This window comes from Macrotis lagotis, chromosome X, assembly GCF_037893015.1.
Source record: "Macrotis lagotis isolate mMagLag1 chromosome X, bilby.v1.9.chrom.fasta, whole genome shotgun sequence".
Classification (NCBI taxonomy): domain Eukaryota; kingdom Metazoa; phylum Chordata; class Mammalia; order Peramelemorphia; family Peramelidae; genus Macrotis; species Macrotis lagotis.
This window is the reverse complement of record NC_133666.1, coordinates 689,063,057-689,088,848: the sequence shown is the minus strand read 5'-3', so window position 1 is coordinate 689,088,848 and position 25,792 is coordinate 689,063,057. Positions and strand designations below refer to the sequence as shown.

The following is a 25,792-nucleotide window of genomic DNA, read 5'->3' as shown; positions in this document are numbered from 1 at the left end:
GCTAAGTCACCAGTCTCATTTTCTCCTCCAGAGCCATCTGGATCCAGTGGTCAGATGTAGATCAGGATGACTGGAGATGACCCTGGATGTGAGACAGTCAGGGTTAAGTGGCTTGCCCAAGGTCACACAACTAGTAAGAGTCAAGTGTCTGAGCCTGGATTCGAATTCACATCCTCCTGACTCCAAGGCCAGTGCTTAAACCACTGTGCCATCTAACTGTAAAGACAAGAAGAGCAGTTAAGAAACTCTTTTGTTCAGTCTTGTGAAGTTAAGGGCCTTCCTTAGCAGGGTGATAATGGGAAAGAGTGATTCTGTACAAGAAGGATGCACAAGGCTTGGTAACTGACCAGCTGAATGTGGAGGAAAAGGCCATGGTGACCTCCAGGGAGCAATTTGGGTTGACTGGAAGAACAGGTTTGGAAACAATGACATCAGGCTCTGCTTTGGACCTGCCGAATTAGAGATGCCTCCAAGACGTCCAAGGCTTGGGAGAGAAGGAGGAGGCTGAGGAGTACATGGGTCAATTTGAGAGCCATCTATATGGCAGTGCTGTGGAATCTATGGTAGAGATTACTGAGAAGATGGCAAGACCAGAGGAGAAGGTCAGGGCCAGAACCCTGGAGCTTGGGTCCCGACTATTCCATAGGCCTTAAAAAAGTCATGAATGTCATTTGATTTTTGACTTTCTTAGAACCTTTAAGGGATCTTCAAATAGACTATTGGCAGCTGGGAGGTGCAGTGGAGTCTGGCCTGGAGACAGGAAGACCTGAGTTCAAATCTGCCTCAGATACTTCCTACCTGTGTGAGCCTGGGCCATTCACTTCATCCTGTTTGCTTCAGTTTCCTGGTGGCAGTAAGGTGGGGTGGTGATGGTTGTGGTGGCATTAATGGTGATAGTTCTGCTGATGGTGGTGGTAATGGTGGCGGTGGTGGAGGAGCTGGAGAAGGAAATGCCAAGAAAACCTTCAATGAGGTCATGAAGAGCTGGCAATGGTTGAAATGACCAAACAACAAAAACATGGATCTGGGCCTTGGGTGACATATTCCAGAAGTGACACATGTACATATAAAGTTTTTCCATCATTGCATTCTTGAAATTCTTCAGGCTGTTCCTCCCCCTCCCCCTTTTCCTCCAATAATATACATTTTAAAGAAATGTGACTCAAGGGAAATCTTGAGTTTACCTTCTAAGCCTGCATCGCCTCATTTCAAGTAGGCTCCAACAGATCCACAGAACTGTAGCTAACTTACCCCTTCACCTTCAGCTCTTCTCCCTCCCACCTTCATCTCTCAGAAATATCTTTTAAGTAAACTGAGCTTTGTGGACTTTGGGGAAAGCCTGCACAGAGAGGAACTGTTTTACAATTTCATAGACTGGATGTCTCGCAAACAGTGAATCCTATTGAGATAAGCCTGGGTACATCAAAATGTCATTTTTTCCATCTATCCCTTTTTCAAAAACTCAACAGACACTTTCTCACTTTCCCATGTCATGGTGAGGGTACTGACAGAGGGCTCCAGTGACCTTACAAAGGGTGGTGGTTGTTCACTCATTTCAGACCTGGCTAACTAACTCTTCATTGTCTAGAAGGTTTTCTCAGCAGAGATACTGGAGGGGTTCACCATTTCCTTCTCCAAATCATTTTCAGATGAGGAAACTGAGGCCAACAGGGTGAAGTGACTCACCCAGGATCACTCAGCTAGGAAGTATCTGAGACTAGATTTGAACTCATGTCTCCTTAACTCCAGACCCAGAACTCAGAGCACAATCCCTCTGAGAGTGAAGCCAAACTGCTTGATGTTGGAATGAATGGTCCTGCCCTTTGGCCTTCCTCAAAGATGGGCCAATGACAGCAGTGTGACACCAATGTTGGTAACATAATTTCTGATGTTTTAGTTATTGGATATGGTTTCATATATAATTTATATATACATATATATTTGAACATTCACCTTATATTCCTTCACATAGATCCTTGTGCAGTTCTCTGAATTTTTCATTTTGTTTCCTTTATACTTTGATAATAGACCATTAAATTCATCATCTACCCAATGGTTTACCTAACTGTTGAGGACACACTTTGTTTCTAGCTTTCTCTTACCATAAATGTATGTTTTAGAGAGCTTGTTAATGCTAGTAAGTGAAGAAGCCAAAATCCACATGCCATAGCCTGTTGGAGCTGGAAGTGTGGGGCCGTGAAACTGTTGTTGTTTATCCTTCGTTCTGAAAGAAGACCATGCCATCATGGAGGTGATGCCATGATAAGCCTGTCAACTGAATTTGGGGGAGGGGGGCTGTGCTAAGTCACCAACCTCACTTTCTCCTCCAGAACCATCTGAGTCCAGGGGCCAGATATGGATCAGCAGGACTGGCCCTGAATGAGAGGCTGTCAGAGTAGGGACTCACTGAATGTTGGCTTGTTGGATTAAATTGGTTTTGGACTATAAAGTACAGAATGCTAGAGCCAGAAGGGGCCTCAGTGCCTGGAAATGATAATTATTGTGATAATTAGGTGTTTGGATGATACATTAAGGTCTCTAGCCCCTTCCTTACAACAAACTCATTTTCTCAAAGTCAGACTATCCCAGTTTTTATTCTTCCATGTCCCATGTCTAGCATAATGTATTTTACATAGTAGCTATCGAATGAATGTACATGGGATTAAGGTCAGCAGTAGAGGTGGACTTGCCTGGGGCCAGCCAGTGGGAGGGCTCAAACTGGGGGGCTTCCTTACTTTGCCTTGGGGTTATTTTCCATTGTGCTGCATAGCCTCTCAACATTGCCTGTTCTATGCGCATTTTATATTCATAGCCACAAGGACTTTGGAACAGAAAGAGACAACAGAGATATTCTAGCCTTCTACAATTTAGCAACTCAATTTACTTAACTGAACATTCATTCATTGGGCCACCATTAGCTAGAGTCTGCTGTACCCCATATTGGCAAATTGACAAAGATTTAAAAATGGCCTCTGTCCATGTGGGTCTTATGGTCCAGTGGGGAGGGCTAATATGTGTGCAAATGTAATACCAATCAGAATAGGAAAGTGTTAGAGAGATCCAGAGGGTTTTAAGAATTCCAGGTGAAAGATATAGGTGGAGATGGGGAAGGAAGTCTGGAAAGGTTGCAGTGGTGGTAATGGTAGTTCCACTGATGGTGGTGGTGATGGTTGTGGTAGTAGTGGTAGTAATGTGAGGTAGTGATGGTTGTGGTAGTGTTAATGGTGGTAGTTCTGCTGATGGTGGTGTTAATGGTGGTAGTTCTTGTGGTGGTGATGATGATGATGGTGATGATGATGGTGGTGGTGATAGTGGTAGTGGTGATGGTGATGGTGGTGGTAGTGGTAGTAGTGGTGGTGGTGGTGGTCATGGTGGTGGTGGTAGTGTTAGCAGTTAATGTAGGGTGCTGATGGTTGTGGTGGTGTTAATGGTAGTAGTTCTGCTGATGGTAGTGGTAATTTTGGTAGTGGTGATGGTGGTGGTGGTAGTAGTGATGGTAGTAATGTGGGGTGGTGATGGTTGTTGTGGTGTTAATGGTGGTAGTTCTGGTGGTGGTGGTCATGATGGTGGTGGTGATAGTGGTAGTGGTGATGATGATGGTAGTGGTAGTGGTGGTGGTGGTGGTCATGATGATGGTGGTAGTTGTGGCAGTAATGTGGAGCAGTGATGGTTGTGGTGGTATTAATGGTGGTAGTTCTGCTGATGGTGGTGGTAGTGGTGGTTGTGGCAGTGGGGGTGGTGATAATGGTGGTAGGTGGTGGTGGTAGTGGTGGCAGTAATGTGGGGCAGTGATGGTTGTGGTGGTGTTAATGGTGATAGTTCTAGTGGTGGTGATGGTGATGGTGCTGATGGTGGTGATGTCATAGTGGTGATGGTGGTCATGATGGTGGTGGCGCTAGTGGTGATGGTGATGGTGGTGGTAGTGATAGTGATGGTGAAAGTGGTGATGGTGGTGGTGGTAGTGATGGTGGCAGTAGTGATGGTAGTGGTGGTGATGATGGTGGTGGGAGTGGTAGATTTTCAGTGAAGCAGCACTTGAATTGATACATAAAAGAGCAGCAGAATTTCACATGGTAGGTTTTACAGACCTATGAAACACTGTGGCAAAAGTCAGATGAAGAGGGGCAGCTAGGTGGCCCAGTGGATAGAGCACTGGCCCTGGAGTCAGGAGTAACTGAGTTCAAGTCCGGCTTCAGACACTTAATAATGACCTAGCTGTGTGGCCTTGGGCAAGCCACTTAACCCCATTTGCCTTGCAAAAAAAAAAAAAACCCTAATAATAAAATAAAAAAGTCAGAAGGAAGAAAAATAAGACTCTTGCCATGACCTGCAACCCAAGGTGTGGCTTACATGTAGGCATTTGAATGGGAGTAGTATGAGATGGGAAAGGTAAATAAATTGCAGAGGACCTTTAATGTCAAAGCAGAGTTTTCTAACTTGAGCTCAATAGCTGGTTTTCAACCACTAAAGTCTGAAGGTTTGGGGATCATGGGGGACTATACAGCATCATTAAATTCCCCTTTCCCATTTGTAGGTCATCATGGTGCAGAAGAAAAAGTGGTAGATTTGGAATCAGAGAATCTGGGTTCAAATCTTGGTGCTGCCTATGTGTGTTTGTACAAGCCACTTAATTTCTCAGGGCCTTAACTCTTACAGAGATAGAATAAGGGGGCTGGAGATGACCTTAAAATTCCTCTCCCTGCTCTAATTCTCTGCTACTTTGACAGCTAATTTAGTAGAGCAGTTATCTGTTAATTTATACCATAATTTTGTTTCTTGTTTAGTATTTTATAAAATTATAATAAATTTCTAATTTATTTGATAAAATATGAGCTAGGAAATTTATTAGCAGAGATTGTTTTATGAAGTGTGCAAAGGGTCCTTCACTAATTTGGGAGATTTTTTTTTTTTAATAAAGGGAAGACCCGGAGCAGCTTAGTGATGCAGTGGATAGAGCACCAGTCCTGGGGTCAGGAGGACCTGAGTTCAAATGCGACCTTAGACACTTCATCCTTACTTAGCTGGGTGACCTTGGGCAAGTCACTTAACCCCATTGCCTTGCAAAAAACAAACAAGCAAAAAAGGGAAGATTCATTACAGCATTTGAAAACCAGAATTGAGGAGTTTGGAGGGTGAGGGGGTGGCAGAATGAGCTCAGGACCAATGTTTCATTGGGAAATGCTGGTGATGGGCCTTCGGGCAGGCTGGCTGGGGTCTACTGGATGGAGATCCCTTTCCTGAAAGTTGTTAATTTTCTTGACATATTTGCCTCAGGCCTCTCATGTCAGACGTCAGATTCGCTCGCTAATAGCTCAACAGATTTTGGAATTTAAAGAAGAACGAATCTGACTAAAGGCATAGATTTAGAGCTGCATGCTACTAGGGGCTTGGAACATAATGCCTTAAGGTAAAATGAGAAACTGTGTGGCCTCCTCGTGTCCAAGATTTCTTACTTCCCCTTTCCACCAGACCTGGATGGAGGCCTGGCCTTGGGAGAACCTCCCTGGGCTAGGGGACCTGGGCCAGCTACAGTCACCCCTTCCTTTCCTCATCTACCTTCTCAATGTTCACCCTGTTGGCCTCCCCCCATCATGCCCCCCACCCCGCCTCTTCACTTTCTGGCCTAACTTTGATTCCCTCCCCCCCGACACCAAGTTTTCCTGTTCAGGATAAATATTTCCTTTGAAGGAGGATTGGCCATGTTCCAGTGCCTCCTACAAAAGAATGGTTTACAGCTCCCAGTAGTTCAGGTTAACCAGGGAGTGTGGAAGGGGGGCTGGCTCTGACCAACTTGGGGATGGTGTGTGCTGGGCTGGAGTCTATCTCACGGTCCAGAGCAAGTCATTAATGACGAAACCTGAGTCTTGTGCCTAGAGGAGCTCATTTGAGACGAGACTTTTCCCCCCAAATAAAACTTGAGATGTTGGGGAGACCAGGAAGGGGAAATCAAGGGTGACTGGTTCCTGCTGTAACAGTCACCAGAATAAGCTTAATGGAGCATTTGAAGCTAATAATAACAGTGACTCCCATTTCTGTCAATCTCTTGGCTGTTCTCTTCGACATGACCCTGACAGCTGGTCTTTAAGGACTTGATCATCATGGTGGGCTAGGCTGGCCTCCTCTTCCAACTGTATCGCTCTCCTGCCACCATTTTCACTGCTTCTCCTGTGCGGTTTTTACAGATGAGGAAACTGAGATTAAGGGAGGGGAAAATGGCTGGTCCCAAAGGGCCAAAGTTAGTGAACACCTCATCGGTGGGTGGGTCAACCTCACACATTCACCCAGCTCCCCCTTCATCTAGGCCTGTGTTGGTTGCTGGAAATGGGGGAGGGACGCCCTTTCAAACTTGGGCCAAACTGAAATCTTTATTTTAAACCCCAAGCCCTTCCTTCATCCCAACTCTCCTCCTCCTCCCAAGATCACCATCTTCCTGGTCACCTGGCCTGGACCTTGATGTGATCCTCAAGCATCATGCTTACTCAAGTCAAGTCAGCAAGAGAAGATTAATGCTGAGAAGGGCTGGGAATATGAGGAGAAGCAGCCATAGCAGAAGGACCCTGCTCTCAAGTCTGATGGGGAAACCAACCAGCCACTATGATGCACAAATACCCTGCCCCCAGGGTTGATAGGGAGGGTGCCAGAGGAAAGATGGGCTGAGGTCTAGTTGAGCCTGGGCAGAAGCCAGGGAAGCTGGGAGACTGAACTGTAGGAGGGTCTTAGGTGAGGAGAAGCCAAAGTATGGGGAAAAGAGTAAGGATAATATAAGATTGGAGACCTAGAGGATTTTCTTTTTTTTTTTTTTCATCATCTAGGTCATTGTGTAGGAGGGGTTTCATGGGTAGCCCCATGCTCAGGAAGATCACATGGTCAGTAGAGTGAAGGAGGGATTGTATGGGAGCCACCTGCGGCAGGAAGAGCCACCAGAAAGTGACCACTGTGGTCCAGATGTGAGGAGACGGGAGCTCCTAGCCCCATCTCATACCATGCTTTGCCCACTCACCCAGCTGCCCCACCCCCGGCATAGTTCTCAGCAAAATTTTTTCAGGACCATCATCTGCCTTGTCCCTCTCCTCCCTCCATCTGTCTTCCATTCAGCTGCCAAAAGGATTTTCCTGAAGTTGTTACTGTCCCCTAATATCCAGAACTCCCTATTACCTCTAGGACTACATGTAAAGTCATGTTTGGCATTCCAATTCACCATGCACCCCAACACTTTTCCAGGATCTAGCCATTCTGCCCAACTTACCACAGCACCCAAGACTCATCTCTGGGCCTTTGTAGTGGCTGGCCCCCATGCCTGCCATTTCCTGCCACCTACCTCACCTCTATTTTTAGTTCCTCTAGTTTCTTCCCTGGGGATGAGGGATAGAAGATTGGACCGACCAGTAATTTCACTGAGGGTGAAATTTAGGGAGTTAGGCAACTTCCAGATAAGACCCCCCCCAGTGGAGGAGAGCAAGATGCAGAGACTTTCCCGGGGTCACCCAGCCCTTCTTACATATCAGCTGTGCTTGGTCAGAAACTGTAGCCCTCCCACATCCATTAGAGGTATCTTTCCATGATCTTGGGCTCCCTTATAACGATGATGCTTTGAGAGACTGACGTTCTAATTCACTTTGCCAGAGAGTTTGTTTCAAAGTGATAATGAGGGGTGGCTAGGTGGTGCAGTGGATAAAGCACCAGCCCTAGAGTCAGTAGTACCTGGGTTCAAATCCAGTCTCAAACACTTAATAATTACTTAGCTGTGTGGCCTTGGGCAAGCCACTTAACCCCATTTGCCTTGCAAAAACATAAAAAAAAAGTGATAATGAGCATTGATAGAGTTGTTTCTTGGGAGTTCCTGACACCAATGAGACTGCAACTTTGAAGCACATAGACACTCCCTGCCATAGATTCATATGCACCAGTGGAGCTGTTCATTGGGCTGCCCACCTGGTGGGCAGTGGGCATGTGGTTTTCCTAGGCAGGATAGCCAGGAAGCAGATGTTTGGACTGAAGAACAGTCTGGGGGTCTTCAGCATCACTTGGTCCTGCCTGCGTGACCCAACCTCATCCAACTCGGGTGGTTTGGGGAATGGAGTGCCAGGCCCGGAGTCAGAAAGACTCGCCTTCCTGAGTTCAAATTCAGTTTCAGATGCTTACTAGCTGTGTGACCCTCTCTGCCTCAGTTTCCTCATGTGGAAGATGAGCTGGAGAAGAAAAGGGTAAACCTCTCCAGGATCTCTGCCAAGAAAGCGCCACTTGGGGTCTGTGGCGTTGAAGACAACTGAACACAGCTGCCTGCACCCTTGGTGGCTGTCATTAGCTTCAGTGCGATTCTCCTGGCCGGCTCCAACCTGCCTGTTGGGTGTTGCATCAAGTTTGAGAAAAGAAAAGAAATCCTTATAAATTCTGGAGGTTTTATGGTATAATTAAAATGCCTAACAGGAAACCTCTGGGGAACCAAATGTAGCTTTACTGTTTATGAAGCCAGCAGAGGGAAGGTTTCTTGCCAACTTTCATATCTTATGACCTATAAATTGTTCTTAATAGCTAATCCGTCACCTCAGCGTCTTGTACCAGAAAGCTGGTTTCCTTATTAATTTGTTAATTTGCATCAGCCAAGCACATTTACAAATTCTTAGTTTGAAAACATTGTGTATTAATGCTTGGCCATTACGAATAATCTGTCACCTGTGATCTCAAGTCCTAAGTCCAGGTAATAGCTCTTTCTGGCATGGCGTTATTCTTTTGATGCTAAGATATTGTTGATAAAAATAATTATTTGGAAGGTTTCTGCGTGTCGGTATTAGTGAGAGCCTCCCAGTTACCATGGAGATACTGCAGCTACCTCTCAGCCTTGGGAAGCTCCCGTTCTTCCATTTCCGTTCCCTGTTATTGTCCAAGGAAAGCCCCATGTGTCCGACAACTTTCCCTTTCCTTTTCAGGAGCCGCTGAAGGCTCCTCCTGCATGACCAGATGGAGGCCTGGCAAGAGAGGCTTCGATGCACTGTAATTCATTGGACGAGAATCACAAATATGCAACATGGAAAAGATTGACGATTTCCCAGACCACGGAGCCAAATTCCTTTCCATGTCAGTGGCCCGAAGCCCATTCTTCTTTGGAGGCTGTGGTTCTGAGGTCCCTTTGCTCAGAGTTTCATCGAGGAGGTTTTCTTACCGTAATCACAACAACAATACAACAACACCTGAATGCACTCTTTGGTGGGTCTTACCCATGGTTGATTTGCACCTTTAAAAGGTTGTGCACACTAACCAGTTTCCTGGCAAACCTTCAATTTGCATAATATTCATAAATAAAGCAAATTAAAAGCCCTGCATTCAGTAAATGAATAAATGATCTCCTGGTTTCCTCAAGGCTCTAATATTCTCTGGTCTCTGCTCCAAGGAGCTTTCCAGCTCCTGGGTTTAATGTTCAGAGTTTCAGGACCCACCCCTTCTAGTTCTGCCAGTTCATGTCCTAAGGTCTTTTCTAATTCTGATATTATGTCTCCTATTTACTTTGTAAAAATCAATTTTATTGATGTATTTTGATTTTACATTCCCTACATTTCTCTTTTCTTCCCAGAAAACCAGGTACCATTATAACAAAGAACTTAAAAAATGGAAGAGGGGAAAAAAAAATCAAAACCAGTTAACATTTCATTGTTGTGGTTATTAAAGATATTTTTTCCTAATTCTGCTTACTTTTTTGAATCATTTCCTTTCATTTTTCCCATGTCATTTCTTACAACACTGTAGTATGCCATTCTATTCATTCACGTCACCTGGCTTTGTGAAATTGTATATAAACATCAGCTTTGGTGGTTGTGGGTTAAACTCTTTAAATCCTAATGCACTCTGAGTTATTATTATTTCAACGACCTTTCCAATGTAATATTATGCCTTAGAGTAAGAACAGGATCCACTGTTAAAAATGACCCATTGGGTTCTTGAGCGATGTGTGGCCCCCCCTCCCTCTAAGGGCAGCTGCCAACTGTTGAACCAGATTGAACTAAGTAAGCACAGTTTCTCCTTGGGCTTCCAAGGGCTCTGTTTTCTTTAGAGGCATCTGAATTCCCTGACCCCAGACATGTGGCTGACTTTAATGATAAAGGGGAAGGAAAGCAGTATTCCTGGCGACTTCTTGGCCATTTTCATCATCTTTAATCAGTATTTATTGAATGCCCCCCTACCTGGCAGCTTTTGTGGGCTGAGTACACACAGAAGGCTTTATAAATAAATGCAGACATCAAAGGAACCTTTCTAGATTTATCGCCATATAGATTTAAGCCAGAGGAGCCTTTCCGACAAATAAACATTTATTAAGTGTCTACTACATGCAATGCCCTCTTCTGCAGTCCTGGGATGATGCCTCATGAAGAACAGAGGGAGGCCTAATCACCAGAACACTAACCTTCTGGGAATGAGCTGCAGCTTGGGAAACATGGGTGCGTCATGGAACGAGTCTTTATTGGGGTGAATTTGCCCCACTAAGTGGGTACTAAGCGTCTCTATCAATCAGTCAATCCTCCTGGCCTCCAGTCTAATCGGGATTCAGAGTTAGAAGGTGGGAAGGCAATAGGAAGAGTATAATTAAGTTGCTACAGAAGAAGATCTGGTGGGAAAGGCAGGACAAGTTTAAAAGAGATAACTCTTAGAATTGGGGGGAGAACACTGGCTTTGGAGACAGGGCTCTCTTTGGTTTGAGTCACAACAGGTTCAGAAGAGATTGTCCAACATGGATGATGTATTGATTACTTCCACTGAAATGCTTTTTTCCCCTTTTTTATTTTTTATTATAAGCAATGGTTTTCTATAAAGGAAGTGGGGACGGGGGTGATGTATTCAGAAATGAAGGTGATGTAAAAATAAAATATCAACAAAGAAAGTTTTAGAAGAGCATATCTGAGCACAAAATTTGGATTTCAGAATGGTTGGATGAGCTCTTTGTTAAGGATAAATTGCATCTAACAAGGATGAATTTTATATAGATATAAAGACTTAAAATTGAAAAGCAGAGAGGAAGAATATCACCTTCTAGTTATCCTGAATCTTGCTAGGAAGGCACCAATGACTGAAATAAGACTTTGGGAGGTTCTACTTTATTCAAAGGGACAGGAGGGTAGGATTGGGTTGGACATAGGAGAGAGGGAGGAGGACCTTGGTTAAAAAGTGACTTCTTCCTCTTCAGATTGGTGATAGAAGAGAATATAACATGGCCCTTAGTTTTGGAAGAGCTGATTTTAAATGGAGATAGGAGAGGAAGTCTATCCCAGGAGAGAGGGGAAGCTGTCAAGAATGAATTTGTAAAGGCAGCAAAGAGAGAGACCACTGTCATGAGAAATGGGGGAAGTTATCTGAATAGACTTCCTAGATTCACTTTCTGTTTCCAAAGACTTGAAGAGTAACGGTCAGGTTGGTAATAGAGAATAACTGTAGAAGGATGGAGTAGGTAAGATTCCCATGAGGGCTAGGATACTGGAACCACTGAGCGGAGAATGATGAAGACAGCCCAAAAGGGTCCGATTGACTCCTATGTTTTTGTATAAAGTGGAGAATAGAAGAGGATCATGGGAAGAACAAGGACCTGCTCAGGAAGGAGACCAGGTGCCATGAAGACATCTCTGCTTGGCTATTTTGCATCTGTTTTCTTTGACAAGGAAAATAATCTTTGAATTGGCAAGAAAAGAATAGAAATAGCTCAACAGGTGGGTTGAAACCCCAAATCGGGGTCCCTGGCCTTGAAGAATGCTGGTGTCTGGCCTCAGGTGGTGAATTCTCCCTCAGGAATTGAAGGACCTGATGCTGAGACGTCTGAGCCCTCACAGGGAGGTTGGGGTGCACTGTGTGTTCAGGTGGATGTTGGATCCAGGGTCTGTGCCTGTGGGCTCTCCTTTCAGAGCCTGGAGCCTCACTGAGCTCCAGAGTGACAGCAGGAGCAGCGGTCACAGTCATTCCAACACCTCGTATTGGTATTGTGCTTGGCTCCCTGCAAAGCTGGGGAAACTGAGGCATGGAGGAGGCAAGCTGCTGCCCGTGACCATATTGCAGACAGTGGCAGTGCTCCTAGGGTTCAGTCTGCAGATCAAAGATTGTCAAAAGGACAATCATCATTTACTGCACTCTACCAAGACTACATAAATCATTATAAAAATGGAATCAGTTCTGACCACATTTATGTCAAAGACTCCATCCCAATGCCCCACCCCACCCCCATCCTGCCCCCCCTCCAAAATAGACTCTTCTGTTCAGGTTGTCACCACCCTCTGGGGCACATGGGTTTCTACTTGCCTATTGCCTCTAATGCAATCATTTATTCGCCACATTCAGAATATCTGGTCCGTGTCACCCTCCACTCACATAGTTGCCCCCTAATTGGGCTCATATGACCTTTAATTGAATTATATGAACAACTTCCTAATTGGGTCAACTGGGGGTGCAATGAACACAGCCCTAAATAGAGCTGTCAGGAAGACCCAAGTTCAAATCCACCCTCAGACACTTCCCAGCCATATGACTCTGGACAAGTCACTTAGCTCCTGTCTGCCTCAGTTTCCTCACCTGTAAAATGGGGATAATAACAGCACCTCCCTTCCAGGGTTGTTGAGGATCCAATGAAATCCTATTTGTAAAGTGCATGACACAAAAGCAAGCAATATAGAGATGATAGTCCTTATTTTTGTCCTTATCCCATCTTCTTTTCTTCAGTTCATCCTCTGCCCAACTGTCTCAAGAATATTCCCAAGATACATCATTCCTGTTTTAAAAAACCTCCTGTGGCTCCCTACTGGCTCTAAGTTAGAATAGAACCCTCCACAGGTTCTGTAAGAGCCTTCTACAGTCTGGGGCAGACTCCAGCTTCCATTCAGACTGACTTCAAGCTCTCTGTTCCATCCCCCATCAGCATGCCTTTGGGCTGGCAACCCTGTGTCTTCCCTGCCCTTCCACCTCCCCTTCATCTCCAGGATCACACCAGATACCACCTCCTCACAAAGGGTTTATTCTTTTCCCCAGTCCTTGGTGCGCTCTCCTCTGCTGACTTGCCTATATTTATATCTTTTTGTATATAGGGGAATGACCCATGAGATGAGGGTCTCAAGGGTGGGAAAATGGTTTGTATTTGTTAGTCTTTGGCCGATAGTAGGTTTGGAAGAGATATTTGTTGAGCTGAAATGAAATGACAGCTATTATCATCGTACTCCATCATCCTCATCATTTCCATTATCGAGGTTGTGTATTTTTGTAGGATGCTTTTAGGAGGAGCCTTCTAGAATATCTCAAACTAAAATGTTGGCAGTCTGCTTCAGGATGAACCCCTCCCCTTTCCTGCTGCCCCAACCTGCAGAGCATTGAAGAGAGACCCAGGTTCTGTTCCCGGCCTCTCCCTGATTTCTTGTGGGACCTCAGACCCCAGGATGGGCAGGCAACTTTCTTGGCCTGGCTTCCATTTCTTTATCTAAGAAGCCGAGGGGGTTTGATGAAGGGGTCTCTAAAAATCCTTTTCACCTCTTCCAGTCTGTGATTCTAGGGTCTTGAAGACTAAATTGGTGTCTTTCCTTTTTTCAATGTCAGCCCAGGGTGAGTGATTCCTTGGAATACGACTCAGCATCTCTGGTCAAGATTATATGCTCTGGTGAGACCATAAGTGATTCATTTATTGTGGAAAGAGAAAAAACATTGTTTTATTCCAACCAAATATTTGATGATAACTATTTGCATGTATTTATTTGAATACAGATGCTCACATATTTTCCCATTGTGGGAAGCAGACGGCCGCTTTCTGTCCCGCTCAACCTGGCTGGGGGCCATGGTCCTGGCCTACAGATCGCAAACAACTCAATTCTTAGGCGGCCAGTGAGCTTCAGGGTCAAAAGTGGTGACATCTGTTTGTGGTCCGGCCACATCTTTCCCATAGATGGTAGTCTTGTGAGGTGGCTTGGCGACTTGAAACTTTAGCTGGTTACAGCTGTAACCTTATTCCAGGCAATAGGAACCAAAGCAAGTTATTCATTTGTAGTTCATATAACTGATAAATCTTGTTACAAGACTATTTGCCTTGGAGCCATAAAACACCAAGACTTTGCTGTAGTGACCGATGGGAATCTGGCCCTTGAGTCAGGTTATAACACGGGGAGTTCCTGCTACCCACTTCTGGTGGCAGACGTTGGGGGAGGCCAGCACTGTGGAAGAGAGTCTCTCTTGAGGCCTTCTTGGGAGCAAGCTGCCGACAGAAGGGAGGACACCCCTGGACACTGGGCCGGTCTGCATGACTCCCCAGGCTAGTGCAATCAGAGATCTATTAAGTATCCCATCCCAGAGGAGCTAGTTATCAGTAGCCTCACATTTGTGTCTGTTCTGACCTCCTCAAGGATCTGGGGGCTTTCCTAACCTTGGCAAAGAGGGAAAGTCCTTCCTTTCAACTGGAGAATCCCTGCCTTATCTTATGCTTTCCCACTACCCTCTTCAGCTGCTCCCTCCCTCCCTCCCTCCATACATACATACAGTGTGCTCTCAGTTCTCCAGGGTGCTCCCTCCTCCAATATCTGTGGAATCCTTTAAATCCCCAGTCAACCACAACTTCTCCATGAAGCCTTCCCTGACTTCCCATTGGTAGGTCATGGTCTTCCCCTTGGACCTTCCCTAACTTTTTTGTGTGATGCACTAATAATAATATTATTAGCGAATTGTCTCCCAAGTTGACTGTAAGCTCCCGGAGGTAGGGGCCAAGTCTCATCTCCTCTGGCTCTGAGTGCACCGGATCGGAGTTTCATAAATGTGCTTTCCATGAATGAATGTGGACTGAATGAATACTAGCTCACAGTTCTGCATCCTGGATGGAGATGATGTTATCCCATTTGCCCTATGAGGACACCAAGGGTCAGAGACTGGAGCAGCTTGCCCACACTTTCCCGGCTAGTCTGTAGCAGAGTCAGTCTTTGAGCCTGGATCTCCTCACCTCTTGTTCAATGTTCTTTCCACTAAAAATACAATTTTCTTTAGGTAAACCAGGAGAAAAGGAATGTCTGGAATTGTGGTTTCTCTTGATCTTTTCTGATCCTGTCTGCTCGTTGAAGGTTGGGGGAAGGTTAGCCTCTCTTGCCCCTCTTTGCCACACTGAAAGTTGGAGAGAGAATCATAGAACTTAGAATTGGAAGGACCTCCTGAGATCTTCTAGATGGTCCTCTGATGAGAGGTCGAGGCTCAGAGAAGCCCTGTATCCTGCCTGAGGTGCCTCCTTCCCACAACACTACTCTCTACCACTCTGCGTAGGGCAGCGAGCATCCAAGGCTTCAAGGAGTCAGGAAAGGCCCTTCTCACTTCTGTGGTGGATGTGTTCCATATAGGCCAGCTGACCGCCCCTCCATAACTTCTGCCCTTGGATGAGAAAGATAGGAAGGGATAAATCACAGCAGAAGAGAGTAGACACAGCAGTTACTTGAACAGGTGCAGGGAGAGTGAAGCCGAGGAAAGTCATTGGCCTTCTGTTCAGAGATGCTCTCCTCTGGGAATAGAGGAATTCTGGGGCTTCCGCAACTAAAACAGTGCATTTAGAGAACCAGCTGCTGAGGCCAGGATTCCCTCCCGTGATCTCCTTGGGAGCTGCCTTGGAACAGATGGGAGGGTCCCAGAAGCCCAGGCCGTGCAGACCTGCCTGGAGCCTTCAAGAAAGGGCCCGACCGCAGCCACAATCCAGAGCTGGTCTAGCTCTGAACCACCAACAACAGCTCGTCCAGAGGTAGCACAGTGTTGGGATTTGTAGCATTCCAGACTGTTCTCCCAACCGCCTTGGGGATGGAAGGTCCAGCTACTGCCATCTGGCAGAGGAAGGAAGTGAGAATGTCCACACTTGTCCAGGTCACTAGGTTGGGAAGTATCTGAGAGGGGACTCAAAGCTGGATTTCCCAACCTCAGATTCTTTCCACCACATCAGGTGGCCATCACACCCATGGGGTTCACTGCTTCTTCCTGGATGAGCCTCTATTAAGCCCCATGTCTCCAGCACTGAAGCAAGCCTTTATTAAGTGCCTACTGTATGCCAGACCCAAAATAAAATCATCTCTGCCCTCCAAGAGCCTACATGCTCATGTGAGATAACACAGACAAAGAGAAGGACATTTAAAATTTCTACCAAAAAATCGGGGTGACATTGTTGTGGGGAGGCAACAAGAGCTGTTGGGGAAGGGCAGGATCTGGCTTACCAGGGATGGCCATGGATGGAGTCCAGACTTCTGCAGATCCGAGTTGCAGTTTGTTTGCATTCTGTGTAACCGTTTGGCTTTGCTGGGTCACGTGGACCACATGGGCACCAGACTTCAGTGCCTGCCTCTGGCTAAATGCATGTTCCTGGGCAAGCTCCCCATTTCACAGCTGCCTCTCTGTCCCAGCAGCCCCCTTACTGTCTCCTGTGCCTCCATTCAACACATACACATTCACATCACAGTGGAATCATTACTCTTGCTGCCCATACCACAACTATCTAATCACTCCACAGCAGCCTTGCTCTTGTCATCAATGCCAGAGATGCACCCAAGGCCCTGCTGCCTTGCTACAAAGGTGCCAAAGGTAGGCACATCGACTCCATCGACTCCAAGTGTGCCTCAACCACCCCCTCCCCCAAGTCGAATTCTGCCTATGGCCTACTGTGTGTGTGTGTGGGGGGGTTCATCTCTGCATACTCACACCACTGGAAGAGGCTCATGGTCATCGGTCACTTGTGCTCATTGGAATGAAGCCTGACAATTTGTTTTTCCACTTTTTGATCATTATTTATCATTTGCCAGAGAGATTTGTAGGGATAATAGATTTATCCCATCAGGCACATTAAGAATTAGGACAAATTATTCTGTAAATGGCACAGAGTTCTGATGAAGATGCTTGCCAAAAAGTGTGAATCCTTTCTCCCCATCTCAGGTGACAAGGTTTCCAAGGGATGTAGGAGAAGAGCCCTAGATTTGGAGTCAGGAGAACTGTGTGTAAATGGGTCCCTTCAGGGTCAGAAGTGTCCAGTTGATGCCCTTGGCAGATCCTTCTTGAAGTCACTTGTAAAGGGGTATCCCAATATAAGCCTACCAACCACAGGAATTGTAAGGATCAGATGAGATTGTGTGGGGAAACCCTTTCATTGTTCAGTTGTTTCATAAGAAGTATTTCTGAAGAAATGCGGATTGAACCTGTGATTTCCTTGGGGAGGGAATGCTCTCTGCCACTACAGCTCGCTTTCTCCACGAGGTCTAGGCTTAATGGAGGTGAAGGGCCTTGCACCCTGAGGGTCAAACCCCACATGTGGTTCAGAGGCGGGACGCAGTGTCTTTGAGGCCTTCTCTTTGGTCACTGCATCTTGTTGCTTCTAAAGATAATTGTTGTTATTGCTTATATTGTACAGTTGAATAATTCTTGCCTTTGATGAGGTTCACGGAGCACTAGCAAAATTGCCCTTAGGATTCTGGGAATGGGGGAACATGCAGTATTCTCTGAGAGCCCATCACATTGCCCGTGATTTTCTGAAGGACTTGGATTTCCTAACCTGTCTTCTTTTTTCTTCCTTCTAGGCTGCCTCTTCAGCCCTGAGCAGCCTAGGCCATGTCTACACAGCCATCGGAGACTATCCTAATGCTTTGGCCAGCCACAAGCAATGTGTTCTTCTGGCCAAACAGTCCAAAGATGAACTATCTGAAGCCAGAGAGCTGGGCAACATGGGTGCTGTGTATATCGCTATGGGAGACTTTGAGAATGCTGTCCAGTGCCATGAGCGACACCTGAAGATAGCCAAGGAGCTGGGCAACAAACGAGAGGAGGCCCGGGCCTACAGCAACCTGGGCAGTGCCTACCACTACAGGAGGAACTTCGACAAGGCCATGTCCTACCATAACTATGTGCTGGAACTGGCCCAGGAGCTCTTGGAGAAGGCCATTGAAATGCGTGCCTATGCTGGCTTGGGCCATGCAGCCAGATGTATGCAGGACCTGGAGAGGGCCAAGCAGTACCACGAACAGCAACTGGACATCGCTGAGAACCTCAAGGACCGAGCTGCTGAGGGCCGGGCTTCCTCCAATCTGGGTAAGGCCTGAGATGCCCACTCTTATCCTTGGGGAGGGAGGAGGGAGAAGAGAAAGTCTGGCTGGTCTGTCACTACAAGGTTGGTTCAGTGTCAGACTCATTTTTACATTGATCGGTGCCTCTGACCTTCAGATGCTCTGGTGAAGAACCGACTCAGAAACCTCACAAACCCTCCTTGTCATCCCAGTAAGCTTTAGGACTGGAACACTGAAGCAAGAGAAAAACAAAACACCCCAGCCTTTTAATCTGTCTGGAAAGTAGAAGACCAGATTTATTTAATTAGAGAGAAGGGAATGAAATGATACAAGGCTGTGTTTGTTTAAATGAAAAAGCAGTTCCTAGGTAGTCATCAATTGACTAGAATTGGAGGTTGTTTTAAAGAGATTTCTTTAGTTAGTGCATTTAATATCACAGAGAATGTAGCTTACCAGACTCCTACTCTGCTCACAAATGAAAGCAGTCGTATGTGAACACAGACTTCTATTTTTAAATGGGAAAGTTCTGTTTAAATCAAATCATTTTTATGTGACTGTTGGGGTGATGTTCAGTTACAATGATAAATATAGAAGTAAACTCTTTTGGTTTATAGAGAGCCCCTTTAACTATAGAGATAACTTGTTGGGTTATGGTTATGCTCCTGGGTTCTTGTGCAAGGCCAACCCAAAGCAAACTCTGGCAAGGCCAGCCACACTGAAAAACCTTCAAGAATATGTCTCCTTTTTTGAGAACCAGACTAGATAAGTCAACTAACTGCAATGATCATCATTTTAATATTTGGCAGGACCTTAGAGACTGTCTAGTCTCCCTTCTTCCTAGCTGATGAATCCTTTGGCCATGGTAACCCATGAAAGAAAGAAAAACACAAAGTGACCCCTGGTCTTGTGGTGTCCTTCATCTTCTGTAGTGGCAGAAGGATCTGGGTAGAGAGAATGACACATTTGAATGGGGATCCCCCGCAGCCATGAAGAGTTAACTGGGAGGATGACCATAATGCGACATGAGTCAGTCTGATTGTTTGGGTAGAAATGGAAAGGAGAGGCACGAGGTCATGACTTCTAGAATTCGGCAGACTTGCATTGAGTCAAATAATAAAAGATTGGGATCGATGAATGGAACAACTAGGTAAAGTTAGAGGGATGTCATTTTACTTACTTTCTAGTTCCAGTAGAATAGAGGTGGTGGTAGGGCCTAACAGACTGGAAAAGTTTTGATGCAGTTGATGACATTTATCATCTTAGGACTAGCTTGAGTGCAGAGACTTGATGGTCGAACCCCAGGCAATCAGGGTTTTGGTCCTGAGAGCTCATCTGCTAAGGAATGGAAGGATTATAAACCGCATTGTAAGGAGGAATGCCTACTCTGATGAAACCTGGAATTGCTTTAAAAGAATTGCCCCTGGGCTTCATGGGGTTCTTATAACCAAAAATATATGAGAGGCTTACATATGTTAAGAAATATTGAAAGATTGCAAAAATCAGGGTGATATGCCGGAGTATGGAGTTCAGAGAGGCCCCAGAGTCCTCTGGGGACCATGCAGCCGAACCTGGTGCTCCGAGACTCATGGTAGAAGGGAGGGGCAGGAGAAGGAGGTAATGTTCCTACAATCCCATACAATCAGCCTCAGGATACAAACCTCCCACTCTCCTCCTCCCAAGTAGCTCCCTCCTCCCCACTATAGCTACCATTTTAATCTGTATCTTTCTGCCCCTTCTCTCTCCCAAATGTGATTTTCATTTTAATCACATTTCACATATATATGTAGGTGGGGGGTTCTTATATTTTCCTAGGGATAGCACTGAAAAGTATTAAAATCATAGTGATTGATTTAATAGTCATGGAAATCAAATAAAAACCAATATTATATGCATTTTCCAGGATTGTGCAAAACTGCAGCTAGAAATAGCCTTGTAGAGCTTTGATCATTCCTCTTTGAGCTCTTCTGACCTTAGTCAATTTGCTTCATTTATTAAATGGACAAAATGATTGAAACAATGGGGAAAGAGGACAAAATCTCTCTGAGGTTTAATCTCCATCCAGGGCAGGAGCCATGTCTTACCATTATCGGTTCCCTCAGGTGTGTCATGCCCAGAGTTGGGAGGTTCTTGTACACATAGGCATTTAGAAAATATTTCTTTAATGTTCTGGTATAAATGCATAGGTATACTGTCGCCCTTGGCTGCTTCTTAGATGTGGACAGTTAGATGGCTAAGTGGATAGAGCACTGCCCTTGGAGTCAAGAGGATGGGGTTCAGATTCAGCCTCAGACACTTGATACTCACTAACTGTGTGACCTTGGGCAAGTCACTTAACTCACATTCAAGGCATCTCCACTAGACCCAGATGAGTCTGGAGGAGAAAGTAGGGCTGGTGACTTAGCACAGCCCCTTCTTCTTCACTCAAACCCAGTCCATGTGCTTGTCGTGGCATTACCTCCCTGCATGTCATGGTCTTCTTTGAGAACAAAGGACAAAACATCATCACCTCTTAGTTGTTGACCCTTGCCACCTCCCTAATCTTAAGTGAAGACAAGGAGTAGTTTGGATTCTTCGGATCTGTCGATCAGTAGGCATTTATTGAGTGTTGGCTGTTTACTGGCGCTCTGCTAGATAGGGCTGATCAAAAGGCAAAAAGGAAACAATCTCTTCTCTAGTTTACATTTTATGAGGGGAGATAATCCATGGACATATGGGGATGTTTAAATGTGTAGACAATACATATAAGGCCGTTTTGGAGGGCCTATGCTAGCAATTGGGTGAGGTGAGGACAGGGAAGATCACGCGTGAGGAGCCACCGGAAGGTCCATTTGGCTAGACCAGCAATCTCTGGTCTTGGAGAGGGAGGTCAAAACTGGGTTGGGAAGGACTAAAGATGACAAATTGAGCAGTTGACACGTGATCTTGGTTGGCATCCCTAGCCATGTCTGAGCTCTGGCTCCCTCCCAGTAACAGCCTCCCGTCCTTAGCCACACTTTCTCACCGGTCGAGTAAGGGGAGGTGATGTCCTCCTTGCTCCCTATGATGACTATAACCCTGTGACAGAGGCTCTCCCTCTGCCTCTGACATTTGCTCAATCTGTCGCTATCACCCAATTATGATTCACTTGACAGCCCTCTACCAACCTCCAGGACTCTCTCCTTCCTCCCATAATGGTTGCCCAGCTCATGGTCTTTCTCGTCCCATTCCCCAGCAGCTAGCTTCAGGCTGTAGTCTCCAATAAATGGACAGATGTCCTAAAACTCCTCACTCCCAGTTCTTCACCTTAGTCCTTTCTCATGACCCAGTTCTCCACCCAACTCTAGCCTTACACCCATGGGGTCATTCTTTTGATCTCACCCTCATCGATGCATCCCTTCCATCTTATGAACATTGACATCCCAATATCTGATCACAGCAGGTTTGAGTTCTTTGTGCCAGACTCGAATCCAGGGACCCTCCCTCTCCTCCTTCCCTCAACTTGACCTTGGGGTTCAATTTGCCTCTGGCCCCAGCCCCTCCATCTTAATGCTGATCTGCTAAGCATCTGCTGCCTTCTTCCAGGAGTGACCATGCAAAGGGCCCTGGGTGCAGAGTTAGGAAGACCCAAGTTCAAATACAGCCTCAGACTGTGAGATCTGGGCAAGCACTTCCCTGCTGTCGACCTCAGTTTGCTCAACTGTATAATGGGGATAATTAACAATGTCTCTAATGAGACATTGGTAAACGGCTTCACAGAGTGCTGGGACATAGTGTTGCAGTTTGTCCTTGTTCTCAAAGAGTATCCATAGCATCAGGAGGGGCTTATGTTGACTTGCAGGTGAATGGGATTAAAGGGAGGCTGGGCTGGGCAGGGTCCTCCAGGGCCATCTGGTCCAGTGGCAAGACAGACACACATAGACACAGAAACACACAGGGATATACACACCACACCACACATACACCCAGGTACACACATACACATACTCATACACAAACACACATGCACATACACATAAGTAGGTCATTAAAGGTTGGGCAAAGCAGGTGCCAAGTTCCCCAGGATAGCTTGCCCCTGAAAAGAAGGGGAGGCAGCCATAGATGCCAGCAGGATGAAGGGCAGGCTCCAGGCAGGCGGAGCCCTGGGTGGGTGGGAAAGAGTGGGTCATGGTGCCATTGGAGACATGAGAGGGAGTGGGTTCTGCAGGAGTAGGGAGGGACAAGCTCTTACTGCCTATCCATTTATTAATTTTTAAAGAAAGGGGGATGGAGCCGATTTAGACTCTTCGGTATTTTAATGATCAATAAAAAGATTGTATTTACCTCCAGCATCAGATATCAAATCCTCTGTTTAGCTTTAAAAGTCCTTTAGGACCTGGCCCCCTCCTCTCCTAGCTTTCTTTTGCCTTGTCCTCCTCCATGGCCTCTGCTCTAGCGAGGCTAGCCTGGCCTCCTTGCTCCTCTTTTCCCAGCCCCCTCCAGCCCAACTGCAGGCATCTGCCCGGGCTGACCCCACACCTAGATCCTTCCCTGCTGCTCTTCACATCTCTGCTTGAAGGCCCACATTCTACAGGAACCTTTCCTGAGCCTCCTTGATCTTGGTTTTCCCCAGTGAGGCTTCCCCCAATGGACCGTGAGCTCCTGGGGAGTGGGGCTGGCTGATTGTCGCTTGGTTGGGGTTGGCCTTCATTTCCCACTGCTTCCATGATGCCTGATTTACCAGTGACCCTATAGTAACTGCTTGTAGACTTGTTGACATTCTAAAGAAAGTAAATCTTCCATGTTCGGAGTGATACTTCAGTAAGCTTTGGTTCCACCTTGGGAAAATTGCCCCCAATAGCTACAAATGCGGGTGATAGTTCCTCAACTGTCCCCATCAGCCTCTGGTGTCTGTCAGTCTCCCTCTACTTTTCTCTTTTCTCCCCACCTTCCACCCCTCCGCCATCACCCTTTTCTTTTTCCTTCTCTTTTGGCTTTGTTTCAGCTTTAAACAGTCATTTGAAACTCAGAAACAGGGAAGTCATCCAACAGAAATCATTTCCCTTTTTTATAGATAAGGAAATTGAACCTCAGAAAGGAGAGTGTGACTTACCCAGGGTCACACATACAGTGGAGCAATTCTTTCCTAAGTGTAGACATCCCACAGTTCTGTCTGGCTATCTCCTTAACCCTGTAGAGTAGGCAGCACAGGAAAATCCATGGGAACTTGAGGAAAGCCCTCTCCTGCTCTTTAACTCTAACAACCCTCCTAGGTCATCTCCTCAAGCCCTTTTGCTCATTCACCTGGGAACCAGATCAATGATGACACCAGTGCCTTGCCACCCACATTATTGACGATCTGAATCTGAATAGTTTGTAGGCACCTCCTTGTTTTGTTTGGCTGCGGGCCTGGGGAAGCACTTTTGCCACCTGCCACAGTGTACCAGGCCATGGGCACATTGGGCAGCCTGAGAGAGCCACTGCCATTTCCCCTGCCATGCCTAACCGGAGAGCTTGTCTTCAGAAATGCGATACTCTGGGAAATGCCGGCTTTCTGACTTTCAGGCCAAAGAAATTGACTGTTTTTCTTTCCCTTTGTTTTCTACATGGCAAATCTTTGTTTAGACAGAAAAACAGGTCCCACTACATTTCAAAGTGGAGAAAATCGTTTTCTAATACAGGTATACTACACGTCATAGTGCCCCAAGCAACATATTCTAATAATAATGTAACTAATGCATTTTTTATTAAATCCCCCTCAACATCAAAGACTCCTTGTAAAGTGGTTTGGTGTAGCAGTCACCCAAGCGTGACAATGTTTCTTGGTACCCCAGTGTCCCTTCCTTAGAAGATTGTTTGGTCTAATTTAGTTTTGAGAATGAATTAATGTCCTTAGGCTGGGAACCTCTGTGTTTTCTACATATCCTTGAATATGGACACTCATCCGAACTTTTAGACTATAGGGGTGCAAGTGTATCAGCATTGCTATATTATACCCATGGTGTTACCCCTTTGTTTTGTAAAGAATGGAGAATTCGATGCCATTCAATCAGCCCCTATTTAGCGCCAGCAGTATGCTTGCCCTGAGCTTGGATCCAGGGTCAGTAAGGAAGAGAGAGGAGAGACAAAAGTGACTGGGACTTGTCTAAGGGCAACTCCGTTGCTGGATGGTCCATTCATTGAGGGCAGGGATTGTGACTCTTCCATCCTCCCAGTTGGACCCCCAATGTTGGACTCGTGGCAGGGGCATAATAAATAGAGAAATTGAAGGCAGCGCTTTGTCCAGTAATATTCAAAGCTGCCCAACAATGGACTGTGTCAACTCAGGAGCTAATGAGTTCCCATTCACTAAAGATTCACAAGTCAAGGTTTTCTATCAGATGCATGGCCTGGTGATGGGGGAAACTTCCTGGGCCCTTCTATGACTGGGCTGCTGTGGTCCTGGAAGACCCCAGGGCAAGGTTGTTTCATTAGGATGAAGGGCAATTGCAAGGAGTCAACAAAGATTCTAAGGAAAACACACTGTTGGCAGTTTTCAACTTCTGTCACAATTCTGGGATTCAAAGAATGCCACTTCACTGAATTTAAAATGTGAAACTTTTGAAACTTTGAGTTCCCTAAATAAAGAGTTCTGCATTCCAAAGAGTTGACTGAACCTCTGGGTCTCATTAGGGATCATTAGGACTGGGAGAGGCTTTGAGATTGAATAGATGGCAGGGGTCCTTTCCTTACCAGGCCATTAGAGGTAGGAAGGAAAAAGAGACTGACCCTGCCCTCAAGGAGTTTCCATTCCATTTCACACAGCAGGGTCACACAGTGGTGGGGGTGGGGGGTGCCAGCACTTGGGGAGAATAGGGAGGTAGCATCTGAGGGGTGCTTTGAAGGAAATGAGGGCTCCTAAGAGGGAGAACATGCCAGACCCAAGGTCAGCCAGCTTGGTCAGACGCTCAAGGCCAGGCAGCATTGTCTGAATGCAAGCAGTAATATCACTAGTTTGTCTGGATAGTAGAGCCCAGGAAAGGTGGGTGTGAGCTGGACTTTAAATGTTGAACAAATATATTTGATCCCCCAGAGCTTCTGAAGCCAGGGAGGGTCTTTGGGAACATCACATTGGCAGCTGGGTTAGAGCAGGGAGGGAAGGCTAGGGCAGTGTTCCAGAGGATGCTCCAGATGGAGGGCAGCAGCCCCAATGGAAAGGCATGAATGAACCACAGTTCCACAGTTTTGTAGCTGGCACTGAAAGGAGGGTAGTGACCTGGAGAAGATGTGGAGTCTGGGGAGAAGGGGTGATGTTCTTGGGATGTTTTAAATTTGAGATAAAGAGAAGAATATCCAGTTTAAAATATTTAGTAGAAAATTTGATGCAGGATTGGAATCCAGAAGAGAGAGAGAGAGAGAGAGAGAGAGAGAGAGAGAGAGAGAGAGAGAGAGAGAGAGAATAAATTTGGTTATATTTTCATAGCAATGATCATGGACCCCATGGGAATGCTTGACATTGCCCAATGAGCCTGGGAAGAGCAGCAAACCCAAGGCTACTGAGGAGGAGGAGGTCACTGGGGAATGGTCTCCTGGAGCTTAACCCTTGTAGCCACCATGGTAGATGCCAAAAAATGGTTGGAGAGGGAGTGTTGACCTTAGCCAGGAACTCCCTTCATCCAGCCTTTTCCTCCTCTAGAGAGCCAGTAGCAAGTGGCAGCATTTGGGTCCTGTTCTTTGTGGACCTCTCCCTTGTCCTTCTGTCCTGCTCCTTCACAGGCTCATTTTTGCAGAAGAACAATCTCCCAGTTAGAAACCTCAGCAGCCATCTACCCACAGAGCCATGA

The 25,792-nt window shown here is 46.1% G+C and overlaps 1 protein-coding gene across 2 annotated transcripts in view; it reads left to right on the top strand.

Moving 5' to 3' along the window:
* TTC28 (tetratricopeptide repeat domain 28) overlaps nucleotides 1-25,792 on the top strand; it is a 430,887-nt gene that overhangs the window by 247,611 nt on the left and 157,484 nt on the right. For both annotated transcript variants that reach the window (XM_074206223.1, XM_074206222.1), the window contains exon 5: nucleotides 17,532-18,039. In XM_074206223.1, coding sequence (XP_074062324.1) covers nucleotides 17,532-18,039 — 508 coding nt within the window. The remainder of the gene's footprint in view (nucleotides 1-17,531; nucleotides 18,040-25,792) is intronic.